Source organism: Protopterus annectens, chromosome 1.part0, assembly GCF_019279795.1.
Source record: "Protopterus annectens isolate FY-2018-M chromosome 1.part0, PAN1.0, whole genome shotgun sequence".
Taxonomy (NCBI): Eukaryota; Metazoa; Chordata; order Ceratodontiformes; family Protopteridae; genus Protopterus; species Protopterus annectens.
In genome coordinates, this window is record NC_056725.1 from 670,361,142 (window position 1) to 670,384,201 (window position 23,060).

Genomic DNA, 23,060 nt, shown 5'->3' on the forward strand with positions numbered 1-23,060 from the left:
ACTAGAAATGAGAGCAGTGCTTCTGTCACTCCAAGAACTACACTGCTTCCTCCCCCAAGGTATGATTGCCATTCAGTCCGACAACATGTCAGTAGTCTGGTACCTGAACAAGCAGGGAGGGACCAGGTCCTAGCCTCTTTGCAGAGAGGCCATGAGAGTATGGAATTGGGCTGTTGCAACCAATCGTTTCTTGGTAGCAACACATATTCCGGGGAGATCCAATGTAATAACCGACAGACTGAGCAGAACCATTCTCTCCCCGCACGAGTGGTCTCTGAACGACAGAGTAGCATCTCAGATCTTCAGAAGATGGGGAACTCCTTGTTGCGACCTCTTTGCAACCCCTCTCAACATGAAATGTCTTCAGTTCTTTTCTCTTACCCCGAGTCAGGGGAGGTTTCCCAAGGATGCCCTAGTCCAAGCTTGGCCCAACGGCTTACTGTACGCCTTTCCTCCGGTTCCCCTTCTCCCCAGGGTGATCCAGAAGGCGATTCACTTGCAGTGCAAGATGATTTTAGTTGCCCCATACTGGCCTCATCAAGTCTGGCTGCCATTTCTTTGGAAATACGCACTGGACGGCCCATGGTTCCTGGACCAGGTTCCAGATCTCTTGATCCACCAGTCGGGACAGCTTCACTAGTCCCTTCACTCTCTGAAATTAACAGCTTGACTCCTCATCTTCCGACTATAGTCAGGATCCAGGTTTTAGACTCAGAAGTTATACATATCTTGTCCTCAGCCCACAAACATTTGACTAAGAAAATGTATAATAGTAAATGGAAGAGATTTGCCATTTGGGCCCAACTCCGGGGTTTAGATCCCATTACTGCCCCAGTGGCGGACGGTTTGAAATTCCTAGCTTCCCCTATTCAATCAAGGGTCTTCAGTCTCTACCATTAAGGTTCAATTAGCAGCTATTTCTAATTTTCATGCAAGTACAGACCCATCTTTGATGAGCAATAAGTTGTGTAAAGCCTTCATGAAAGGTGCTGGGCTGCTACGTCCTCCAGTTTTTTATCCTGCTCCACCATGGGATCTCAATTTCGTATTAGGTGCCTTGACCTCTTCCCCCTTCGAACCGGCAGCAACTTCTGACTTGAAATTTCTTACCTGGAAGACCGCTTTTTTGGTGGCAATTACATCAGCCAGAAGAGTTTCGGAACTTCAGGCCCTATGTGTCAACCCGCCGTACTTGGTTTTTCACAAGGATAGAGTATCCCTTAGGCCCAATCCATCTTTTGTTCCCAAAGTTTGTTCCAGTTTCTGTCTTCAACAGTCTTTGGAACTTCCAGTTTTCTTCCCCAATTACTCAGACAGAGCAGAATATATCTTCCATTCATTGGATGTCCACAGACAATTGCGTTTCTATTTAGATAGGATCAAACACGAAAAACAGATCAGTTGTTTGTGTCCTTTTCAGATAATAAATTGGGCAAAGCCATCACGAAGGTCACTATTGCCAAGTGGATCAGAGACTGTATTAGTCATATTTATTTTCTTTCTAATAGAGAGCTTACAACCACTGTGAAAGCTCATTCTACAAGGGCTATGGCTACTTCAACAGCATTTCATGCTAAGCTTGCCATTAGTGACATTTGTGCTGCGGCTACCTGGTCTTCTCCTCACACCTTCATTTCTCATTACAAATTGGATGTGGCATCTTGGGGGCGAGCTTCCTTCGGTTCCACAGTTCTCAGGAGTGTTTTCCAGTGAGCCACCCAGGAATCAGGTGCTAGGGACGCTGTCCCATCAGTACAGAATGTAGGCGAGATAGGATCACATAACATCTTTTAGTTATGTACTTACCATAACTTTAGATGTTTGGGATCCATCTCGCCTACATTCCTCATAACCCACCCTCCTTCCCCCTGCCTTGGAGATCAGAAGAGACCGGGCGGTTCGAGTTCCACCGTTTCATCTTGAAACATCTGGCAATGTTATATCAGCAGTGCATGTGTGGGTGCATGTGTGCGGACAAACAAGATCTGGGGAATTGGTGGTGGTGCATCCTGGGATATAGAATAGCTCAGCCAATTAGAGACTTCGCTCTATTGCATAGCATGCCGAGTCGGAGCCGAGGATCGGCTCCGAACCCATCAGTACAGAATGTAGGCGAGATGGATCCCAAACATCTGAAGTTATGGTAAGTACATAACTAAAAGTTATTCACATTCCCTTTTGATTATTTTCTGAGTCTACAAAAGACAAGAAATGAGTAGTGGAATTGAGGTACTCAATAAAATTCAAAAATTGCTCATGGGTGCCCCCCCCATAAAATGCAAATGTCATCCAAAACCATAACCATAACTTTAGATGTTTGGGATCCATCTCGCCTACTTTCCTCATAACCCACCCTCCTTCCCCCTGCCTTGGAGATCAGAAGAGACCGGGGGTTCGAGTTCCACCATTTCATCTTGAAACATCTGGCAATGTTATATCAGCAGTGCATGTGTGGGTGCATGTGTGCGGACAAACAAGATCTGGGGAATTGGTGGTGGTGCATCCTGGGATATAGAATAGCTCAGCCAATTAGAGACTTCGCTCTATTGCATAGCGTGCCGAGTCGGAGCCGAGGATCGGCTCCGAACCCATCAGTACAGAATGTAGGCGAGATGGATCCCAAACATCTGAAGTTATGGTAAGTACATAACTAAAAGTTATTCACATTCCCTTTTGATTATTTTCTGAGTCTACAAAAGACAAGAAATGAGTAGTGGAATTGAGGTACTCAATAAAATTCAAAAATTGCTCATGGGTGCCCCCCCCCCATAAAATGCAAATGTCATCCAAAAATCTTTTGCAGTGTATTAGATGTTCAGCCCAACCAGTAGAGAAAATAAATGTCTTTTACATACACTATTAGTGATTTTGAACTTCATTATCTGGATGTTACATTATATAAAGACCTGGACAACCATTCATTACAATCTAAACTGTACAGGGAACCTACATTTTCCAACTCTTATTTACATTTCAAAAGTGGGCATCCCTTTTACCAAAAAAAGGGCATTGTTAAGGGACAATTCATCAGGGCCTCCAGAATGTCCAGTACCCTTGGTGATTTTTTACAGGAGATTAATTTTCTAAAGTTCTTGTTTATAGAAAGAGGGTACCCTGTTCCACTTGTTAATACTTTAGCACAGGAGGTCATTGACAACAGAGAAACAAGTTACCCCCCACTTTTGGGCAAGTGTATTTCTTCAAATGCTACAGCAAACAGCAAAATACAGGAGGCAACTCATGGCAGTTTTACTTACACTTATTGCCTCAATTCTGTGGAAATAGAAGAAGTTATACAAAGACATTGATTGGCCAGTTCTTACCCTACACGAAGAACTAAAGACGGTAATACCCATTTTTCCCAAGTTCACTAGAAAGAGAGACACAAACCTTAAAGAATTATTCGAAGGGAAATACAATTCTTTGACGAATACACAGGTCCCTCGAACAGGTACATTTAAATGTGGAGCCTGCAAACAATGTTTTGCTATATTCAATACTTCAAGTTTATATATCCCTTCTAGGAACTTTCTTTTAAACTCCAACTGTTTCACTAACTGTGCAAGCAAAGGGGTAGTTTATTTAGGGTACTGTACCACCTGCACTAGTTTCTATATAGGCAAAACTGAAAGGAGCCTTAGAAAAAGAATTTATGAACATTTTTATGACATCTCTAGACAGAAAGATTCTAATGCCTTTTTCAAACACTCCCTAACATGCTCCAATTATGAACTTAGGTTTTTGGTCTTAGAACAAGTGGTGCCAGATGCCAGAGGGGGTGACTGGGAGACAACTTTGGAATACAGAGAACTTCTCTGGCAACTAAGGTTGGACGCCAGTAGACCCCCAAGCTTGAATGACAATATCAACATCATTAGAGCTCTTAAAAACAGAATGGCATGCCTGTGAGGTTTTGAGCTCCAGACAGCCTCATATAGCTGTATATATCTTAAATTGTTTTATGTATTTATTCTTTAATAATATATTTTTTAACGTAAGTCTAAACATCTTCAGTATAATATTTTTAACATTTTTAAATGTAAACATTTATGTGTAGTGGCATTTTGCTTTTTAACCCTGTTCTTTGCCATTGTATTGCCTTATCTAGTTTATGGATTTAAACAAACAAACAACATTGACATATTATTTTTGGTTTAAACATGTTAATGGTTTGGTGATGTGCCTTCCATTTATTAATTGTATTATTTAATTGTAACTAATTACATTAACTAAATAATCAATTATGTAATTAGTGACTTTTGAAAGGACTATTTAATGTTGCCATTTGGCAGTTCTAATATGAACTTGAGAAAGCTCAGCATTAAGCTGAGCGAAAGCGCTTGTTTTATTGTTGTGAATAAAGACCTTTTACTTGAACTACCTTTACTGCTGGCAACCAAGTTATTGCACTTGGATCATCTTGGGTTTGGCATCAAGTCTATTAATTTATTGGTGACAATTTTAGCATCAGAAAGGGAGAGAATCTGAGACAAAACAATAGCGGCAAGCTGTGAGTGAAGATGGGAGATTTTATGAGGGAGTTTTAAGTCTGAAGTTATTAGTTTGGTCAGGGTGTTTAACTTGTAGAGTTTCTAGGGAGAATGTGATGGGTAATGATCACTAACATTCGCGGGTGAATGAATTCTGATGCCATATTGTTGGAATAGGGTACAATGATGATGTCAAGAAGAGAATTGTGATAAGGTGTGGGGTCTGCTTGTCAGAGAATTTAGTTAAATCATGCTTAACTGGGCCCAGAAGGTTTAAGTTAAGGTCGCATGGGATGATGATGCATTTATTTGGTTTAACGTAAGGATGTATACACAGGAGAATTTTATTAACATGTGGGGTGAAGCAGAAGGTGGTAGATAGGCCATGGGTAGGTATAGATCTTGAGACAACTTGACTGGAAGTCTAATTAGTAATCAGTTGTGGTCTGACTCAGTGGATGCACTGACTTGGGAAACAAGGAGGTGTTAACAGAGATCAGGGGAGTGGGAGCCTAGAATGCCATCAGCCGAACGTTTTTAACATTAAGAAGATCATATGATAGACAGCCTCAGTTTGGAGTGGGCTTGTGAACTGGATAATGGGTCAAAGATGATGCCACTGATGTGGGAGGGAAAGAAATAGGATGATCTGAGAACACACATTTAAGACGTAGGTGAAGTAAGCTACAGAATATAAGTATCCTTGACAGAGACACAAGTTTAATTGTTCTCGGACTAGTGGTATGTGAGGAGGAAGAGTGACTGCTTGTAGAATGCAATATATGGGAATGAATATTAGAGTAAGGCTGAGATGGAAAATATTACAGTAGTGTGTCAGCAGGTGGCGTTCTCATGTCTGAGGATGTGCTTTGACTTGAGATTGTGTGTCCTGTGTGGAGTGTAAACGTTAGTAGAATGTCTGAGCTAAGGGTAGGTGTCTGAATGTGTTGTCTGGCTTTAAGAGGTGTGTCAGATAAGATTTATAGGTGTGGTACAGCAGGGTTAAATTTGAGTATCTGGGGGACGTGGCTTGGGAATTAAGAGTAGGAAGGCAGCAAAGCAGGCTGCACTCCCATATTTGCACATGTTAATCATTGTGTCATTACTCAGTACAGCTGCGAGAATTGCTTTTGTCTCAGAATGATTAGCAGGTAAGTATAATTTTTGTGTGTGCGTGTGTGTGTGTGTGTGTGTGTGTGTGTGTGTGTGTGTGTGTGTGTGTGTGTGTGTGTGTGTATACAGCTAAAGATAAGGGTTGTTTAAGCTATAAAGTCATATGGAATGCTAACAAGTACAGGAGGAGATTTGTTACCCAGTGCAGGTGGAAACAAAAGTATTAGAAACTGAAGGAATCGGGGTTATGACCACTGCTGGAAATTACTGGCTTATTGTCTCTGTTATTAGCAGCCAAGATAAATAGGCCAACCAAACAGTAAACTGCAGCTGTGGCCTTATTCAGCAGTCCATTGTATCTTGTACATTTGCAAATCATGTTGACTGATGCTGGCAGGTTAGCATGACAACAGCAGAGAATACATGCCCGAGTGACTTTGCCAGTGGTGATGCCAATGTAGTCTGTGCTAGTAAATCCTTGGGCCATCTATGCTGCTGGAGATATAATGCAATGGCCTCAGTCAACAACACACATGTTAACTACGGAACTCTGTGCCTCACATGGCTGGAAAGTCCTGGTGTATCTGTGTCTATGGCATTCAGCCTCCTCCTCAATGACATCCTGTTCCTTGTAGCATTTGAGAGGCTCATATAAACTATTTAACTGTCATTTTCTATGACTTGATTTCCCAGGATGACCAAAAAAATCTATCTAGTTACAGTTTCTTCTTTTGAGGATATGATAAAACTATGCTAATTTCACAAAAATCCTTCCCCAGGTCTTCTGGGTTTTGCTGCTTTCATGGACCTCATCTTACCTCGTCTCTGCTTCTACATTCATATTTCTGAGCTAATTATACATTTAATGCTTACATCCAAGGCTCAAGGAGAAGGCTTAGAAACTGTGTGTATTTCTGTTTGCCTTAAACAATACTGGCAATTCTGTTGTATGTGATCACCTACTCCCAACACTCATGGCTGTTTCACATATGCACAACAGTGTGTTATTACCAACATTCTAGGATATTCCTCATAGTTCTGGGACCATTTTTGTCCAAGAAACTTTCTGCAGTTGTGACTTCAGGGGGATATGCCTGTGAGATAAAGCAATTTCAGACAATATACATTCCTTAATTTCCATTTGCTTTGGGACTTGCACTACTGAGTCCTGAGCTCATTTACCTTCTAGTCATCATAAAGTAGCAATAACATTTCATCACATTAACCATTATGAAAACATCATGCATTTGTATCTATAATTCTAAACAAGAAACATTTCTAAGCTCTTATTTTTTACTTACATTGAGAGGTGTTTTCTAAGAGGACTTGTTTAGCCTGGAATAGAGAACAAAAATATATAAGTGCTAGAAAACCCACAATTCAAAAAAAAAAAAAAAGAAGAAGAAACGAAAACCAACACACCACGTTTTGTTCATTACAATAGTCTTTGAATGCTTGTGGAAGTCAGGTAAGTGCAATACATAGACAAGATTATACATTACCAGCAGTGTTACAACACATGGTTGGCTGAATTTCCCACTTGAAATAAAAAATGTTAATAAACAAATAAGATGACGTGCAATAGTATAATCTCAAAAATCGCAATACATGGTAAAAGAATACTATAGATATTTCATACTTTCAGGTGTTCAGATTACATCACAGTTTATATTCCTGTAAATGAATCAGCATTCTGAACAGTTGCCCTTATTTGATACTGACAATTGGTTGTGAGAGTCCGACAGTATTTTCATTAAACTGCCACAAGGGCTCTCTATTGAAATGTTGAAATGACAGCACTCGAAATACTGAGTGCCGGTAAGCAGAGAAAAAAATATCACTCTTCTCCTTCGTACTTCTTATTTACAGGGGGGGCAAGCCCCTTGCATTCCCTGATGACCCCCCTCAAATTAGGTATACCAACTCCAAGATCACTGTCCCTCAGAAAAAAGAGAATATTTAAGGAAATGGCCACCTTGGACTTAATATATGAAAGTCTGTTTTTCTGCCATTTATTCTGTGTTTCGGTATGTACTATAGCAGGTCCCAAAACTGCCACAAGGCTTGTATCATAGGTTTGAGCATACTGAAATGTTTATATGCTGTATCTACTATAATGATGTAAACTGCCCCTACAGTCTGTACTATGGGTGCAATTTATGGTGCATGTATCCTTTTCCTGAGACTCACATTCCCAAATTAGTTATTCTTAGGCACTATGAAAAGATGAGGTGACCTCAGAAAATAAGTATACTAACTCTGAGATCACACAAACATGGTAAACATGGAGAAAGTAACAAAAACATGACAACTATGCTAACCTTCTCCATCTTCTCTGAGTCTAATATCATTACAAGATGCAGTTGACCATACACTGATGGCATTTTGAGTGACAATCAACTGGCCAGTGACAAACAGGAAGTTTGCCTTCTCATCTTATATATAAATGCTATTTATATTTTTTTACTTACATATATTCAAGTGGATGTTGTCAGATAAGCCACAGGGAATCTTCAGCACAGCTTACTGTATGAGTGTATACTTTTTAAGAAATATGTATGGTATATAAAGGTTAGATTTGTTGGTTTGCCCATTGGTAATGCATGAGCTATAATGTTTAACTTATGCAAGATGTTGCATCATTAAATGAATACTTTCTTTGATTGTCACTTCCTCTTGAAGTCATCCTGAAGCTTGCTTTCAGTGTCATAACAGAAATATAAAGAAATAGTGATCACACTTATTACAGAGCAAAGAAATCTCAGATGACAAACATGACCATGTCTTCAGTGAACAAAATTTAGATATGCAACAATACCTAGTGTCGTTTAAAAGCGGTTCTCCGCCAGCTTTTCTTAAGGTGAACTAAACCATGTATTAGTATTGTACTTTATTTAACCTTAACCAAACAATTGTTTCTATGCCCTCTATAATCATTTACGGTTCATAGTACACACAAGTTTTACTTCTTCCTTCTATAGCAACTGTGTTGCTGTTCAAAATGTGAAAGGTGATAGAATGGCTAGGCTTAAACGTCAGGTGACACACTTCAAGAGGACAGTTGTCAAAGAGCAAAATTAGTCATGTTGTGAGAAGGTGATATGCTGACAGAGTTTTCAGAATAAAATAAGAAAACCAAGAGGTAAATGAATAGTGGTAGATGGTAACTTTAGATGGTAAAAAAAACATATGGTACATCATCCATTCAGGGAAACAAGGGTCATTGGAACTACCCAGACAGCCCAAATTCAACCCCAGCTTTTCATTAACTTTTTAATAGTTCAGGAAAAGTTTTCCTCAGTTTTATTTCCATTTCTCCCACACCAATATATTATATTATATTGTCAAATATTAAAACATGCTTCTGTTTCCTAAAACTGCAGGTGCATGTTCCCTTACATCTGATCATACAAGCAGTGTAAGTGTCATTTTGCAGTTGTGATTATCAGCTTTTTACAACATGTAAGATGGGAAACAATAATAAGTCACATGACTACACATAAATATAACACAAGGAAGCAATTATGTGAATGAAACAGTACTGCCACAGTCACAAACTATTTGCATCATGCACTTTGGAGAGAGGCTGCCATTTTGTATAATGCATCATGCAGTGATAAATTAGATTTGCCATAAAATTTACAATCAATGGGTTGTGATTTTTTGAATAATCCTGCATGATCTTCACATATCAATAGCCTAGAGTAAGTACCTATAAACATATAATGCAAAACTGGTACAAAATGCTCACACTACAGAGACTCAGAGCAAAATCCTTTATTAGGCCAAGTTCTTGTTTTGAACCACATAATATGTTAACTAGGTTACTGCTTTCTTCCAGTAATGTGCAAACATATTAATGCATTTTTTCATGTAATTTGCATCAACCTAACACCATCATCTATAAAAATGTGTAACCAAGTTATCACCTGGTACTTGTTTTATTTTATAATACTACACAGATGTATCTGAGCCTAAGAGAACTTGAAGAAAATGTAGCCATGCTGTAAACAGAGTAGCAGGTATAGAAAACAGTATGCCTGAACAGTGCACTGATATCACTTATCAGGAAATTCTGTAAATAACTTTCTTTAGAGTAATTGCTGACAAGAAAAGTTAGACATTTATGACTTCAAAGAAAATACGTGTGAAGCCATATGACAATTTAAATAACAAAAAAAAAAAAATCAAAACACCAGGATTTGGAGACGGCTGTAGAATCCAATATAAAAATCTTTATTTGACACAAGCGCTTTCATGGGTAACCCCACTTCTTCAGATATCTAATACATTTTAAAATGTAGCAGTATAAATGCAGTTTTTAGGTAAGATATGCTGTGGAATTATTTGCATGATAAATCACTGACTTCTTGTTACAGGCTTTTATGTGCTTTGGAGAACATAAGTGGAAAATGTAAATATGTGCAGATATATTCTGTGCTTTTGATTGCAAACTGAAATGTTATGGAAATTTGAATTACAATCTAGAGACTATATAAATAGGCTTTTAGAAGTGTATACATATACATTCAGATTTCTAGTTTAGTTAATGGCATGTACCTTGTAGAATGTTGCTTTAAATTGAAAGTGCTTGTTTACACCAGAACAATGTATTAGTTGGTTTTAATCATGTGTCTCAAGAGGATATTTAAATCAAGAGCTGTTTTTAAAATGTATTAGACATCTGAAGAAGTGGGGTCACCCACGAAAGCGCTTGTGTCAAATAAAGATTTTTATATTGAATTCTACAGCCATCTCAAAGTCCTGGTGTTTTGTTTTTTTGTTTTGTTTTTTATTCTGGACTGTTTTGTGCAGGACAAGTGAGTTCTAAAGCTTTTGTGGCAGTCTTGTGTTTTTGCTTTTTTTTAAAAAAACAACATAAATAAATAAAAACAAAAAGTAAACTTGGAGTGGATATTTTATTTAGAAGAAATTGTAGTGAAGTTTACATCTTCAACACAATTTACTATAGTTTATTAAAAAAAAATCAACCCAGGGAACAAGATGGGGATTTTTAGATTTTGGGAGTGATCAGGGATTTTTGGTTTAGGAAAGGTGTGTGCAGCATATCTCTCAACTGTCCCTGATTTTGACTCAAATATTAGCTCTGTCCCTCTTAATAGCTCCAAACTTTGGTGACTGTTGGAGAAAAGGTGGTGAATTACACTTAATAAATAATGACATTAATTAGAGCAATAGATGTCTCTTACATCAGGAAATGTCTATTAATTCACATTGTCATAATCAGTCAATGTCTTACGCTAATACCACTAATATTTTAAGTGTCCCTGTTTGTCCCTGATTATTGTCTATTTGTCCCTGACTCTGTTGAAATATGTCCCTAGTTGGTTGAGAGCTATGGTGTGCAGTTCTAGGTTTAGAAAGTGATCAAAGGCTTAGATTTAGGGAGAATGAGTCGAATTTAGGTTTTCTCAGTGATCAAAGACATTAAGTTTGAGGGAGGAGTAGAGTTTTAGTTAGGCAGCAGTTGGGGGTTTATGTTTAGGGGGTGGGAGGGGAGTTTTACAGTTAGTGTTAGGGAGTGAGGGCTCAGGTGAGGGTGTGGGACCAGGCAGGAGTTTCAGGGTTAGGATTAGTGCTCTGGTAAGGTAAACCAGTTTATCAGGATCGGGTGGTGAGAGGGCTAGGTAATGATCAGAGTAGTGGGAACTAAGGTGTTTGCCATTTAGTGCAAATGGTAATGAGCAGGTGTGCCATGAAGTGTTAGCATACACGCAGTTGTGCTAGATCTGTGGTAATTTAATCAACAGTGAGCCCTTCCACTTGCTTTCAAATGTTACATATTTTTTATAAAAGGGGAAGGTTACCTCCCCAACATTACAGTTATATTAAATTTCAAGGGAAAGATTAATTTGTTTCCAAATAAGGAAACATTTTGAGACAGGAGCGTTGCAAGCAGGATTCATGTGGTTAAGAGACACAATTTTAAGTAAAAATGTGCAAATTTGCTTTCCTAGCTGAACAAAGGATACATCACAGTGAAGTACTACGGACAATACTCTGACTCTCAATAGCATGTACAGGTCCTCTGCTACAAGGAACACGTATATTCAAAATACTCATATCGGGGTACTGTCAACTCTGAAAAGATAACTCTTTCTGTGAGACCAAATTTACACACTTATAAGCAGCTAAGATAACATTCTTACACTCTCCAGAGCCAAATTCAAACAAGCTGTAGATGAACAAGCCTTCAGTACGTGACCTGCTCTCTGGAACCACTTACCAAATGAAGTAAAGTGTAACCTCCCCTTAGAGACTTTCAAAAATTCCCTAAAAGAAACCCTTTTTGATGCTTCAAACAACAGTACCTACTTGTATGGCTTATCTCTCTCTCCCCCTCTCTCTCTCTCTCTCTCACACTCACGTTCTCTCTTTCTTTCTCTGTATATATTACTATATGGTTTCACTTGTACATATTGGATGCATTATATTATAGTATGCATACCTCATAGTTCTACTCCTCATCATATTTAACATTTTAGTCTTTTATCCATAACTACAGAACTGTTTATATTCACTCAACCTTGACTTATGTTACGCACTTATGTTATACTGACACGTTTTTCTCTGTACCCGGGTCGTGGCTGAAAAAGTCAACAAGCCCACACACCTGGAAAACAAATTGTAAAATAAAATGAGAGCTGCAAGTGAAAAATTGGGGTGGGAGCATTAAATTACAGATAATTTTTCAGCTATGTACCCAAACTAATTTGACTACCTTGAGCTACTTGGGTGCTACTATATCTGAAAAGAATTCAGCTTCTGAGTGAAACATGTTAATTCTTTTGTTATTAGGTAAGTTTTACATGGAATTATGTTAACTAGCTGAACAATGCCCATGTGACTATCCTCTTTACAGCATTTTAGCCTACACCTGCAGTCTGCTGACATTTTTTTGCAATGTTATTGTTAGCAAATTAAAATTATATATCTAGACATATGGCATGTAATGCAGCTTGGAACTTCACATATGTAGAACTCTACACCTTAAGCAAAACAGTAAGATATACTGCTTGTATCCTAAATGCTTACACTGAAATTTACTTAGGGGTGTGCTGGCCTCCTCCTTTAGTTTACAGGCATTTATATCTTCAACCTCAGTGTGTATCCCTATAGGTCCCAGTGCACTAATGGATAAGGCCTTGCTTCCTAAATTAGGGGTTGTGGGTTTATGTCCCATTAGGGATGATATAATCTTGATACAAACAAAGCTTCAGTAACCTTGTAGCTCAAGCAGTGGTCTTTTACGTTATGAGTTATGAGTTCAAATCCCATCAAGTTCTCTGCTTGCCTATTAACAGTTGGTGTTAAGTTATTTACTTCACAAATTCAGCATGCAGGATTTAATTCTCACGTTTGAAGGAAACTGGCTAGGCTTAAAATGACCCCCAAAGGCAGCTAGCATAGTACCAAGAATCAAAATAAAAAGAACACAAACTTCTTTTATTTTGGTTTACAGTTAGCATAATACTTACATATGTAGTTTCCTGTTTATTTATTTTTTGTTACTTTTCCCTCAGTGAGTTACATTTTACTCTTCAGACTTATCCTTTTGTGACATTGATAGCTGCACCACGAGTACAGCAGACATGTAAACAATCTTAGCAAAGAACTACCTGCAGTTAACAATTCGCATGAATCACTCAGCATAACTGGATTGGCTTTAAAAGCATTACTGCAAGACAAGTCTTTTTGACATGTCAGGGATTCTGAAAATGTTTTCTGACATGTCAGGGATTCTGAAAGTGTGGATATTTTTTTTTTCATGAATAGGTATGTGATTACATGGTGCTGTCAAAGAGAAGAAAAAAATTATTTAGCTAATGGCATTAAATAAAAATCCAGAGTCATTGTGTTTTGTAATGCACGATAAGTTACCGCATAAATGTTTGACTCAACAAGATCGCTTCATAGCTCTTAGATACCATATATTCATCAAATACAGTATTATTCATGGTAGATCAAATTACAAAGCCACTGAAAATGCATTTATTTAATGGAAAGTGATGTATGATGTTAAAAAATGTAACATAATTTAGCATTACAGGCTGCCGTATTATTTTGATCGGTGTTCTAGTCATGTTACCTGTGTGTGAATGAACCTGGCAAGGAAATACAACCTAATCATGCACCTCTAAAATACACCTGATTTTTGCCTTACATTTTCTTCTATTTTTCATGAAATATGTGGTTTTCTAGTAAATCATTTCGGACAGCAGACATTAAATAAAGGCAGAAATTGCAGTTTCAGACTTCATATCCCTCCAAAGGTGCATTCTAATGCAATGTCTAAAACAACAACAGCTTTCTAATATATATCTGTCCCTGACTTAGAGCCTTTGTTGTCCCACTGTTTTTGTCTTTACCCGATTTGTGTAATAACAGTTTGTATTCTGCTTCCCTGTTTAAACACAGCAGTGCTAGAACCTTGCATGACTGTAGCTGCAGTATATATATATATATATATATATATATATATATATATATATATATATATCTTGTTTGTGTCTTTCAGCTTTTTCCCGGTTAGGGGTCGCCACAGCAGAACTCCGGTCCGCTAATGATTGGCAGTAGATTTTTACGTACTGGCTTGCCGGGCCTAACGCACAACCTTCAACGAAGGAACGCCCATTCACACATGTCGCTACACAGAAGACGCTCTATTTGAGAATCGAACGGGTAATGTCTAACTGTGAGGCGACACAGCTACCGCAGCACCACCACCGCAGTGTGTATATATATATATATATATATATATATATATATATATATATATACACACACACACACACACACACACACACACACATATATATATATATATATATATCTATATATATGCAATTTATATATCTCCATACATGCATACATACATACATGTGTGCACATACACAAGTGCATGTGTGATAAATTAATCATCTTCTCAGATGTTAAAGTAAGATAATAGAAGAAACTGGACTTGTAGCATGACCAGGTCCTATTGTAGTACAGCAGCACCACCTAGTGGTTATTAGGATATATGCAACATTAGATGTGAAATTATTGAACTACACTTCCAAATGCTTGATTTTCTTTAATAGTTTATGACTGGGCTAGCTACCCTTCCAGGCCATTTTATGCCTTGCCAATTTGCAAAAAAGGAAAGAAACAAATCCTATACCCTATCCTATGCCTATGATGTAAACACCTTAACCAGTACATCAACTTTTTTTATTATGCCTTTAGCCCTCATGATTCTGTTTCTTTTGACAGTTTGTCTCATTTAAACTGTTTTGACACAATCTACTAAGGCAGACAAAACTAATATTAAAAGTAAAACAAGTAACTGTAATTCCTGAAAGTCACAGCTTCACTCCTGAAATTAGGTCATTCCGGACAATAAGATGAGATAATTTTTAAAGGGTTGGTTTGAACTTCAGTTTATGCATTTTAACCATATTTTATAGTGACAACTTTGTATCAGTTGCCTGTGTAGCAAAGCATGTCTGTTTTTTAACAGCGTACTGCACAGAGAAAGTATCTTGAAATGCATATCCAACAGACATCATACCACATTATGGTGCACGCCAGAACTGGAATGTCCTCTTAGATGCAGAAGTGCAGGAAGTTTACACCTTTACTGAATATGTGGAAATTATAATTGCATATGTGTGTTCTAGCCACTTTGGTTAAAATATAAATCCTCTTTGGTTTAAAAGAAATGTTACTGTAGCCTGTAATGAGTACAGAATCAGACTTCTGCTCCTCTTCCGTTACTATTTGGCTGCTCTTTGGATTTGCGAAATGACTGTGATAGGCAGAAGAATCAAGATTATTGTGTTTTCTGCTTCATTCTGGCTTATGAACTTAATGAACTCTTTCTAAACCTGAAACGGGAAAACCATTTTCTACAGGGACTATAGAAGTAAAAGTATAACCTGCTTTCCAGACCTATTAAAGTTACATCTCTAACATTCTGACTGTGAGTCATCTGCAGTCCCTGGATAATTTTAGTGATACAGTGATAGTTAAGGCAGCAGTATTCTGCAGAATACAATTCCAACACCCTAGTTAGTTGCAGCTAAAATTGCTCTTGATATCACCTACCCATTTACAATATTTAATTTATTTCTTCCCTGCTTACTTTTATGTTTTATCTGCTTTGAATTTTAAAGTGTTTCAAAAAAGTTTTATACTTGTGGTGCACCCAGTGCCAAACTACATTTGCCCTCAGATCGTTCCTTCAATATACTATCATTTGTTTTATAAAACATTCAAAAGCACTTTTTCATATGCTGATCTCCGAGAAATTTCAGCTGAACTTTATTCTCTATGACATCACTAGAGGGACAGCACAAGGCTGATTGCATGCACAGAGTGCCATTCTTTAAATTCCATGGATATACCCCCAAGATATTCCTATAATTACATCACCAAGAGATACAGTAGAATATGGGTATGTTCTTAATAAAAAGTTTGCTATTTTTATTAAGAAACTGCTCACATAAAATTGGTACAACAGGTTGAATTGTATCACAACAGCTTACCTATTCTACAACCTACATATAAAAAGTGAAACAAGACTTTAAGTGAGGTATGTCACATATTCCTTTATAAAAGCTTGTACCTGTGTCTTATTTGTTAGTTTATGAAAGGTAACATCCCAGTACTGTTATAAAGAATAGTTGTGTAAAATCTTACCGTAACCATAGATGTCCTTCTCTTCTACATGCTGCAGTATTCATAACATGAGGGAGTCTGCCTCCAGCTAACTTGTATGTCAGACCATTATACAACAGTCTAATGCTACTGTGGGGTATGTGCGATGCTAGTGTATGTTGGTCATAAAGAAACGTCAGGTATAAAGTGGATGTCAGCACATACCAACCTCGGAACTGAATGCTGCAAAAGCACCAGCCTGATATTAGGTGAGGAAAACACACCACCAGGGGGCAGGCAAGAATCAGGGGCAAGGCAGGGAGAAAAGCAATTCTACTACATATAGAAGAGAAGGACATCTATGGTTATTGTAAAATATTACAGAACTATTTTATGTCCTTCTATTCATATGCTGCAATATTCATAACATGAGGGAGAGTGCCAAAGCTCATGCAGATAAAGAATTGGGAAGCATTTTCCACAAAGCCATGCAGAACAGTTCTGGCAAACCCAGCCCTGGACCTGGAGATGACATCTAATTTATAGTGTTTAGTGAAGGTAAGAATAGAAGACCAGGTAGCTGCTTCCAGGATAGAGAAAGTGTGCAACCCATTAAAGAAGGCTCCAGAGGAGGACAGTGCCCTACTGGAATGTGCCCTAACAGGAGAGGAGAGATTCCTTCCATTGGCCAAATAACAGAAGGCTATAGCTTTGGAAAGTGTGTAAAGAGACCCTATCCATGTGGAAGACTGCGAAGGGAGAGGTAGACATCAGAGCTTGTAACTCAGAGACCCTTCTGGCAGAAGTAATTGCCACAAGAAGAACAATTTTCCAGGTGCAGTGTTGTAGAGAAGAGGAACTTGCTGGCTCAAATAAGCAAGTGTAGGTTTCTCCAAAACAAAACTGAGATCCCAAGGAAGAAGAACTGGTTTTCTTGGTTGTCTGATGCGAAGGACGCCTTTTAAAAACAATTTAACTTCCAACCTAGAAGCTAAAGGTGGAGACATAAGCAGGCATGCAGAGATAGTGGAAAGATGGGCTTTAACTGAAGAGTAAGACAGCCCACTCTTCATCAGTTCACACAGATAGCCCAAAACCACTGGGGCATCCACTAACAGTGGTTGTAAATCCTTTTTGAGACACCAGATGGAAAACCTCTTTGTGAGTTTTCTCGCCTCCTGCAGAACTTGAAGCACTTCCTCTGAAAAAAGGTGTCTGAAGGGAATTAAAAGCCCATCACTCACAGGATCAGGTTTAGAGTTGACATCTGTGGATGTATTAAAGTTCCCTTGTCCTTTGTGAGTAGGCCCATTCTGTGGGATAACTTGTGGTGATTGCCCTTGGCTAAATGCAGGAGGAAGGGGAACTAATGCTGTCTTGGCCAAAACAGGGTCACCAGCAAGATTTTTGGTTGATCCTACAGGATTTTTAGCAGGATCTTTTGGAGAAGTGGAAAGGGGGGGTTGCATATAGAAACATCCCTGTCCAAGAGAAAGACAGAGAATCCACCTTGCATACCAAGGGATGTGGGATCCTGGCAAAACATTTGGAAAGTTGTCTGTTCATGAGGGAGGCAAAGAAATCTATCTGAGGTAAACCCCATCAATGTACCATGTCCAGAAATGCATTCCCTGTGTAACATCCATTTGTGGGACTGAATCATGGCCCTGCTGAGTGTGTCTGCCACAACACTCTAAGTTGAGTGAAGAGTGAAGAGAGACATTGCTCTGCAAGGCTAGTTCCCAAGCCTGTAAAGCCAGTCTGTACAGGAGGTAAGACTTTGACCCCCTGTTTGTTCACATACCAGAGGACCATGGTGCTGTCTGTGAACAACCTTAGGACCCCTGGGGAAAGCATAGGTTTGAAGATTTGGAGGGTGAAAATCAAGACCCTCATTTCCTTTATGTTGATATGCTCCTTTGTTTGGACTGGAGATCTCTGACTTTCCAGTATTCCAGTGCTTCACCCCATCCTAAATCTGAAGCATCTGTGTACAACTCCTGAGTGATGAGAGGTGAGTGTAAGGGTGGAGTTGAATTCCTTGCAACCTGAAGAATCCACCAGTCTAACTCCCTTTACAAACAGTAGGAGTGGAAAAACAAAGTCCAGAGGATGGGAATGCTGCATCCAAACTGTCCTCAAGAACCACTGGAATTTTATCATGTGTAACTTGGCTAAAGGAAGCATGGGAATTGCTGAGGCCATGAAGCCCAGGAGGCACAAAAAGTCCCTGGCAGTCAGCGATTGAAGGGGTAAAAGGTCCTGGAAATGGGAAGTAACAGCCAGGACCCTTTCTGGAGGTAAGGAGGCTAGCATCCTCTCTGTTTGAATCCTGCAGCCTAGAAAAATGTGGTCTTGGGAAGGTGTTAGAGTAGACCTGATAGTTTCTTGTGAAACCTAGATTCTCCAGGAGAGACATAGTGAAGGAGAGATTCTCCTGAAGGATCTCTGGGGATGGGGCCTGGAGGAGAAGGTCATCTGGGTAAGGAAAAATCTGTCTACCCTCTAGTCTGCAGTAGGCTATGACAGGAGCTAAGCATTTTGTGAAGACCCTAGGTGCCATAGACAGACCAAAGGGCAAAGGTGAGGAAGCAACAGAAAAGTGAAGGCATTTTCTGAGCCGGAGGTGACTGGAGATATGAAGGTAGGCATCTTTGATGTCCAATGACACCATAAAGGCCTGGGGAAGTACGAGTGAGAGAAGGGTGGGTAACATCAGCATACGAAAGGTAGGGACTTTCAAAAAGGTGTTTAGATGGGAAAGGTCTAGAATGGGCCTCCAGGGACCATCCTTCCTGGGAACCAGGAACATCCTGGAGTAAAATACTTTTCTCGCTTGAGTGACTGGGACTTCCTGAATACTGCCATGAGAGAGAAGGCTGGATATGACCTGGGGAAAAATTCCAGTTTCTCTTTTTGGGGTTGTGAAATCCCCCTGAAGGAGGGAAGAGTTACCCACACTATGAAATATCCTTTCTGGATGATGGAAAGGATCCAAGAGTCCTGGGTTATCTGATTCCAAGCAGGGAGAGAAAGAGGGAGGTGAAGAGACAAAAGTAGATGGGACTGGAGGCGGGAAGTCACAGACTACCAGACTTATCCTGAAACTGCTGCTTCTGAGTGGGAATAGAAGAAGCAAACTTTGTAGGGATTTGTTTCATGGAATCCCTCTTACCTCTGGCAGATGGTAGCCTAGCCTGCTTTCTGACAAAAGCAGTTTTGGTAGGGTAATTCCTCTGAAACCCGGGGACGGGGAAACAAAGATATGTTTTAGATCTTGCAGCTCCTTGCCCTTTTCTTGTAAATATTTAAATAGTTCTGCAGCCAAGTTGCCAAACAAGGCTATCTTGTCTGGAGGGGCATCCATGACCTTAGCTTTTATATCATCAGGCAAAGGTTGGAGCCTGAACCATGAATACCTCCTCAGGACAGATCCAGATGCAGCTGCTCTAGCTGAGTGCTCCAAAGCACCATAACTGCACTTAATGGAGTGCCTTGTAACCTGGTCTGAAGAATTAAGCATGGAGGAGAGCTTAGCCTTGATGGGAAAATCAGGGAGCTCAGAAATAAGCTTTTCTGCATTTAAATAGAGTGTCAGAGAGAATTTGGTCATATGAGTTTGATAGTTAATTGCCCTGAAGGCCAAAGTAGCAGAGGTTTATACCTTTTTCACTAATCTCTCAATGACTTTGCTCTCCTTATCTGAGGGAACCAAGGAGGTAGAAGGAAGTAATTTGAATTCCTTGCCTGCAGAGATTGATATGGTAGCTGGGTCTGCAGAGGGGGCTTTGAAGAGAACTTTGGAGTCCTCAAGCACCTTATAAAAACTATCTGGGCACTTGAGGGTTGGAGGCTGGGAGTCAGGGCACTTAGAAGCAGCTGTAAAGACATTTAAGAAGGCCAGCAGGACGGGAGAATGTCAGATGGAGAGGGAGAGTCCATTTGTAGGAGGTCATAGTATCTCTTTTTTATGCCAGATACTTGGCAACAATTCCATTTTAAGAACTCTTTCTTCTTCAGAATAGTTTCACTAAAGGAGATAGCCTCCCCAGGAAAATCTGTACCGTTAGAGTCCTCTTTTGGTGAGGCATAACCCAAGGGGGAAGAAATTTGGGCCAAATAAGCCAAAGAGTCATCTCCTGATGATTCCGCATCATCTGAGGAAATATCCTCAGAAGTTCTCTTTAAGGAAATAGAGGGAGGAAAGGTAGGACAAGAAAGAGAGGTAACCGAGGTCTGACATAGGGCAATAAAGGCATTGAATAGGCCTTGGGAGTAGGCCTGCCAATCCAGTGTTTGATCCTGGGGAACCATAGAAACATCTTTAGTCTTGACTGTTTTCTTTTTAGGAGCTTCCATATGGTGGAAGGTGGATGGGTCAGGCACATCCTCCCACACGATGATTTGGGTGACATGGGTCTTCAATAATTACAAACTGTGGTTCCCACTCTACGCCCGAGTGGGATGCCTGCGATTCACTTGTGCACATGCTAGTAGGGTCCTTAATGGCTTCCACTGTGGTACCTATCAAAGGAACATCTACCAACTCCGCTACAGCCTCCAGGCCCACATCAGCCTTGGAAGGGATGCCTGGAAGAGAGGGACTAGCAGAAAGCTCAGGCTGTGGCTTCTTGGCCTTTTTAGGTTGCAGCTCATCTGAAGGGCCCAATGCTGCTTCCATATCATACACAAGATGCTTAAGGCATTGGTTCTCAAGATATAATTTCAGAGAAGCTAGATGACTCTGAAGGGTTTTGGGTACAAAGGCCTTACAGATAGCACAGGCAATATGGTCATGGTCTGGGCCTAAGGAAAATAAACAGAGATCATGTGAGTCCTTATGTGGAATCTGCCTTCCACACTGTCACTTACCCTTCCTTGTGGGCATAAAATCACAGTACAATACCAAAGAATTAAAGAAAAAAAAAACAACAGGGTACTTATCTGAACCAATGTTCATAACTTATTGGCAAGCAGTGATGAGAGCAGGTGATTGGATTTGGGCAAAAAGTTCTGAGGTTGGTATGTGCTGATATTCACTTTATACCTGATGTCTTTTTATGACTGACGTATGCTAGATGATGTGCGCCATCACACAAATCCCACAGTAGCATTAGACTTTTGTATACTAGCCGACTGTATGAGTCAGCCGGAGGCGGACTCCCTCATGTTATGAATACTGCAGCATATGAATAGAAGGACATCTATTGGTATTTGCTCCTGTTTGGAGACAGAACGGTTACAAACTACTACAATTTAATATACTGAGTGACTCACTAAAATATTATTTGCTATCTGTGACCTTAATACTAAATTTGTTTCACTGGGGACAATATCAATGGAGCTGTATCAGCAAGATTTCTTGATAATCAATTTTTTGTGTGTGTATGCACTAATGTGTACAGAAAAGTACTTAGTCTTACATTGGTATGCCTTGTTTGCTGTAGTAGACTAAATTCAGACCTGCTGAATCTAGCTTTGTTTGTATAACTTGAGCACTAATCCAGACCATCTTTTTTTGCAGAAGGTTCCTAGTGGCAGGAGTGTGCAGTTAGAACTTGTCTGATCAAAGACTGCTGGAATGGGGCTCAGTTTTTAGCTTTTTATTGGTTAATTGGTTTGAGTCTTTCGGCTTTTCCCAGTTAGAGGTTGCCACAGCGGAACTCCGGTCCGCTAATGATTGGCAGTAGAGTTTTACGTGCTGGCTTGCCGGGCCTAGCACACAACCTTCAATGAAGGAACGCCCGTTCACGCATGTCGTCACGCAGAAGACGCTCTGAGTATCGAACGGGCAACGTCTAACTGTTAGGCGAAAACGCTACCGCAGCACCACCACTTGTTTAAATCAGTTTGCTCATTTGCTACTGTTATATTAAAAAAAAAATAGACTTTATGCATCGCCACTTAGCTAGGGTTAAATTTTTCCCAGCGCCATAAATTCTGCTTTTCAAAGTTTCCCTTAGAACTATCCAGTTTTTTAGTTTTAGCATTCAATTCTTTGAGCTCAGCACTTGTTCAGAACTTGTTGTAAGCACTAAATAAACTACAAATTACTACAGCACTCAACTTTCCTCACTTGTCCAGAGAAAAACAATTTTTAGTACTTAATAAATAAGCACCTATCCAGGCATGTCTAAGGGTCAGCTCCCCGTGTTTTCTCCTGTCTACCTGATGAATCTGGGCATCTTGGGGCAATGCAGCAATTGCCTCATGTACACAGACAACCCTCTCCTCCTACCACCCAACACTACAACCTGTGAGAGATGCACTTATATTGCCAAACTGGAAGCAAAGCTCTCTTCACCCAAGACTGGACTAGACAGTCAAGAGGAGAAGGTAAACACTTGCACTACACTACACTTATCACACAGTCCCTCAAAACCTACACCACCAAAACAGACACATAGAAACACAAAACACACACCTACATTTGTGGACGCTCTCAATAAAAATCTGCTCAAGCAACAGAGACCTCCAATGCAGAAATGCAAGCAACCTCCACCCCCAACACAACCCAAATGGCACATAGCCCACAAACTCAGTGTGCCACTCAACCACAGCCCATAAGGCATAATACTGTACCCAACACTCTAGTCATAGGTGAATCTATAGTTAGGCAAACTGATGTTCCACTCACCAGGCTAAACAAGGAGAAAGTTACTGTCTGCTGCCTGTCGGGTGCCAGGATCTGCCACATAATGCACACACTCAGGGCACTCTACAACAAGTACAAATATGATTCTGTCATTGTCCATGTTGGTGTGAATGACCTGAAATGTACCTCCCTGGACTACC

General features: G+C 39.7%; 1 protein-coding gene across 3 annotated transcripts in view; it reads right to left on the bottom strand.

Annotated features, from left to right (window-relative positions):
- The window catches only part of PLEKHG2 (pleckstrin homology and RhoGEF domain containing G2), a 1,701,404-nt gene that overhangs the window by 191,586 nt on the left and 1,486,758 nt on the right, over positions 1-23,060 (bottom strand). For all 3 annotated transcript variants that reach the window (XM_044062076.1, XM_044062085.1, XM_044062066.1), the window contains exon 12: positions 6,905-6,938. In XM_044062076.1, the coding sequence (XP_043918011.1) occupies positions 6,905-6,938 (34 nt within the window). The remainder of the gene's footprint in view (positions 1-6,904; positions 6,939-23,060) is intronic.